At 37.6% G+C, this 2500-nt stretch overlaps 1 protein-coding gene across 3 annotated transcripts in view; it reads left to right on the forward strand.

Moving 5' to 3' along the window:
• agpat3 (1-acylglycerol-3-phosphate O-acyltransferase 3) overlaps nt 1–2500 on the forward strand; it is a 47294-nt gene that overhangs the window by 34155 nt on the left and 10639 nt on the right. For all 3 annotated transcript variants that reach the window (XM_061926601.2, XM_061926602.2, XM_061926603.2), the window contains exon 5: nt 1–149. This exon is cut by the window's left edge and continues 13 nt beyond it. In XM_061926601.2, coding sequence (XP_061782585.1) covers nt 1–149 — 149 coding nt within the window. The remainder of the gene's footprint in view (nt 150–2500) is intronic.

Here is a 2500-nt window from a genome sequence, read left to right on the forward strand (position 1 = left end):
TAGCCAAACATGAGCTACTGAAAGTTCCTCTGATCGGCTGGACTTGGTACTTCTTAGAAATAGTTTTTTGCAAGAGAAAGTGGGAGGAGGACCGCAAAACTGTCTTCAGAGGACTAGAAAGGCTGAAAGACTATCCCGAATATATGTGGGTGAGTACATGCATGTGTGTACAAACCAGATCTGTGCTAAAAGTTCTTAGTTTGTGAAAAGTTGGATGTGTAGTAGGTTAGGGTAGACTTTTATCCCACAATAGGGAAAGCATGTGGTTGCAATGCATTTTCAAAAAGTACACAAAAAATAAGGTCACAACTGATGAGAACACAGAGGACATAAAATATATTAAGAGGACAGAGCCAATGCAACCAGCTGCCACTTCTACATACAGCCACAAAAATACAAAAAATTAGCAATAAATTATCTATATTGTGCACATTCGATTGCACCATGCATAGACAAAAAAAAACGAGGGCTGTCAAAATTAACGATAAACAACAATAAATGATCACAGTAATCATGGAAAATTTTATTTTAATTTATAATTTTATTAAATTTATCATTATTAGTTATTGTGTCTGCGATGAGGTGGCGACTTGTCCAGGGTGTACCCCGCCTTCCGCCCGATTGTAGCTGAGACAGGCTCCAGCGCCCCCCGCGACCCCAAAGGGAATAAGCGGTAGAAAATGGATGGATGGATGGATAGTTATTGTGTTCTAAATAAAAATATTTATTTATTATATTTTTTTATAATACTAAATTAAATATATTATTTGTTTAAACTAAATGAAAAAAATATATTTAATTTATTTATTATTATAATGATTAAATATTCATTTTAATATTTATGAAACAAATGCGAATGTTTTTAGTCTAGCATTTTAGCTCACTTTATTTGTTTGAACCTCAAAATCATGTTTTTTGGTATTGGGTGCCAACAGTGATCAGATCAATGCAAGCGTCAGGACAATTGGTGCGTTCGCTGTCAAATTTCAAACCAAAATAGAGCCTGAAAGAACTTTACATGAAATTGTTGCCAAGTTGTGCGCAAATAAGTGACATGCATTCAAGTAAAATGTTTAAAAATATTCCTGATGACTTTCTGACAAAAAATTTCATTTTTTTTTTTTTTACAAATATTGGGGTCTTTTCTTAAGCAAATTTTAATTAGCTAATAATCACCTGTGATTACCGTATTTTTCGAAGTAAAGTCGCACCGGACGAAAATGCATAATATAGAAGGAAAAAACATATGTAAGTCGCATTTTTGGGGGAAATTTATTTGATAAAACCCAACACCAAGAATAGACATTTGAAAGGCAATTTAAAATAAATAAAGAATAGTGAACAACAGGCTGAATAAGTGTACGTTATATGAGGCATAAATAACCAACTGAGAACGTGCCTGGTATGTTAACGTAACACATTATGGTAAGAGTCATTCAAATAACTATAACATATAGAACATGCTATACGTTTACCAAACAATCTGTCACTCCTGATCACTAAATCCCATGAAATCTTATACGTCTAGTCTCTTACGTGAATGAGATAAATAATATTTTGATATTTTACCGTAATGTGTTGTTAATTTCACACATAAGTCGCTCCTGAGTATAAGTCGCATCCCCGGCCAAATATGAAAAAAAACTGTGACTTATAGTCCGAAAAATACGGTAATCGTGATTAATCCAAATTCCAAAATGACGTTAATCTGATATTTAAAAAGTAATAATTTGACTGCCCTACAAAAAAACACCTCAACACCCATATACACAGCAATGGCCTCTGCGGTGCTCTACATCATCGTCTGCTGGCGTCCTAAGCTGCCCACTAGCTCTCGGCCAATGTCTGGTCGGCACGGATGAGCGAGAATAGTGTCTGATACATGCTCATCCAGCCAGGGCTCCTTGAAACTCGTCCGTCCCGACGCTCAATGCTAGCGCCGCAGCCCCGTCTCTTCCTCCACATCTCCGGTCTCTCCATGCAGACGCCTGAGTGGCAGAGAGCCAGCAGTTGGTCTCCAGTGCAAACATGGCCACGGCCAAAAGGTTCTCCCGAGACAGACCCAAAAATACTCAAAAAACACAGAAAAGAAGTAACGATAGTGCCACCCCTTGTTGTGCGGTTTCGAAAGGACCCGAACCAAAGGACAAAACACATGAAAAAATAGGGAAACATCAAGAAAATAAAGGATGACACACAAGAGCACAGAGCTCCTGCAACAACAGCCACTACAGCGGCGCCATCTAGGGGAAAAAAAGTACAGCTGATCCTCCGCCATTCGGCTCCAAATATCAGTTATCGGCCTCCTTGACTCCTAATAATTGGTATTGGCTCTGGAAAAAACATAGTGGATATATAATGTAGAAAGAACTAAAAGTAGAACTGCTTAGCTCTCGTCCAGCTGAACACACATTGTTTGGACATAACAGACATAAGTTCAGATAAAGACAACATGATTAATTTCATACCTTTCAAAGCAAATGTCAGTTCTCTCATCGCC

This window comes from Nerophis lumbriciformis, linkage group LG31 (genome assembly GCF_033978685.3).
Source record: "Nerophis lumbriciformis linkage group LG31, RoL_Nlum_v2.1, whole genome shotgun sequence".
In the NCBI taxonomy this organism is placed as follows: Eukaryota; Metazoa; Chordata; class Actinopteri; order Syngnathiformes; family Syngnathidae; genus Nerophis; species Nerophis lumbriciformis.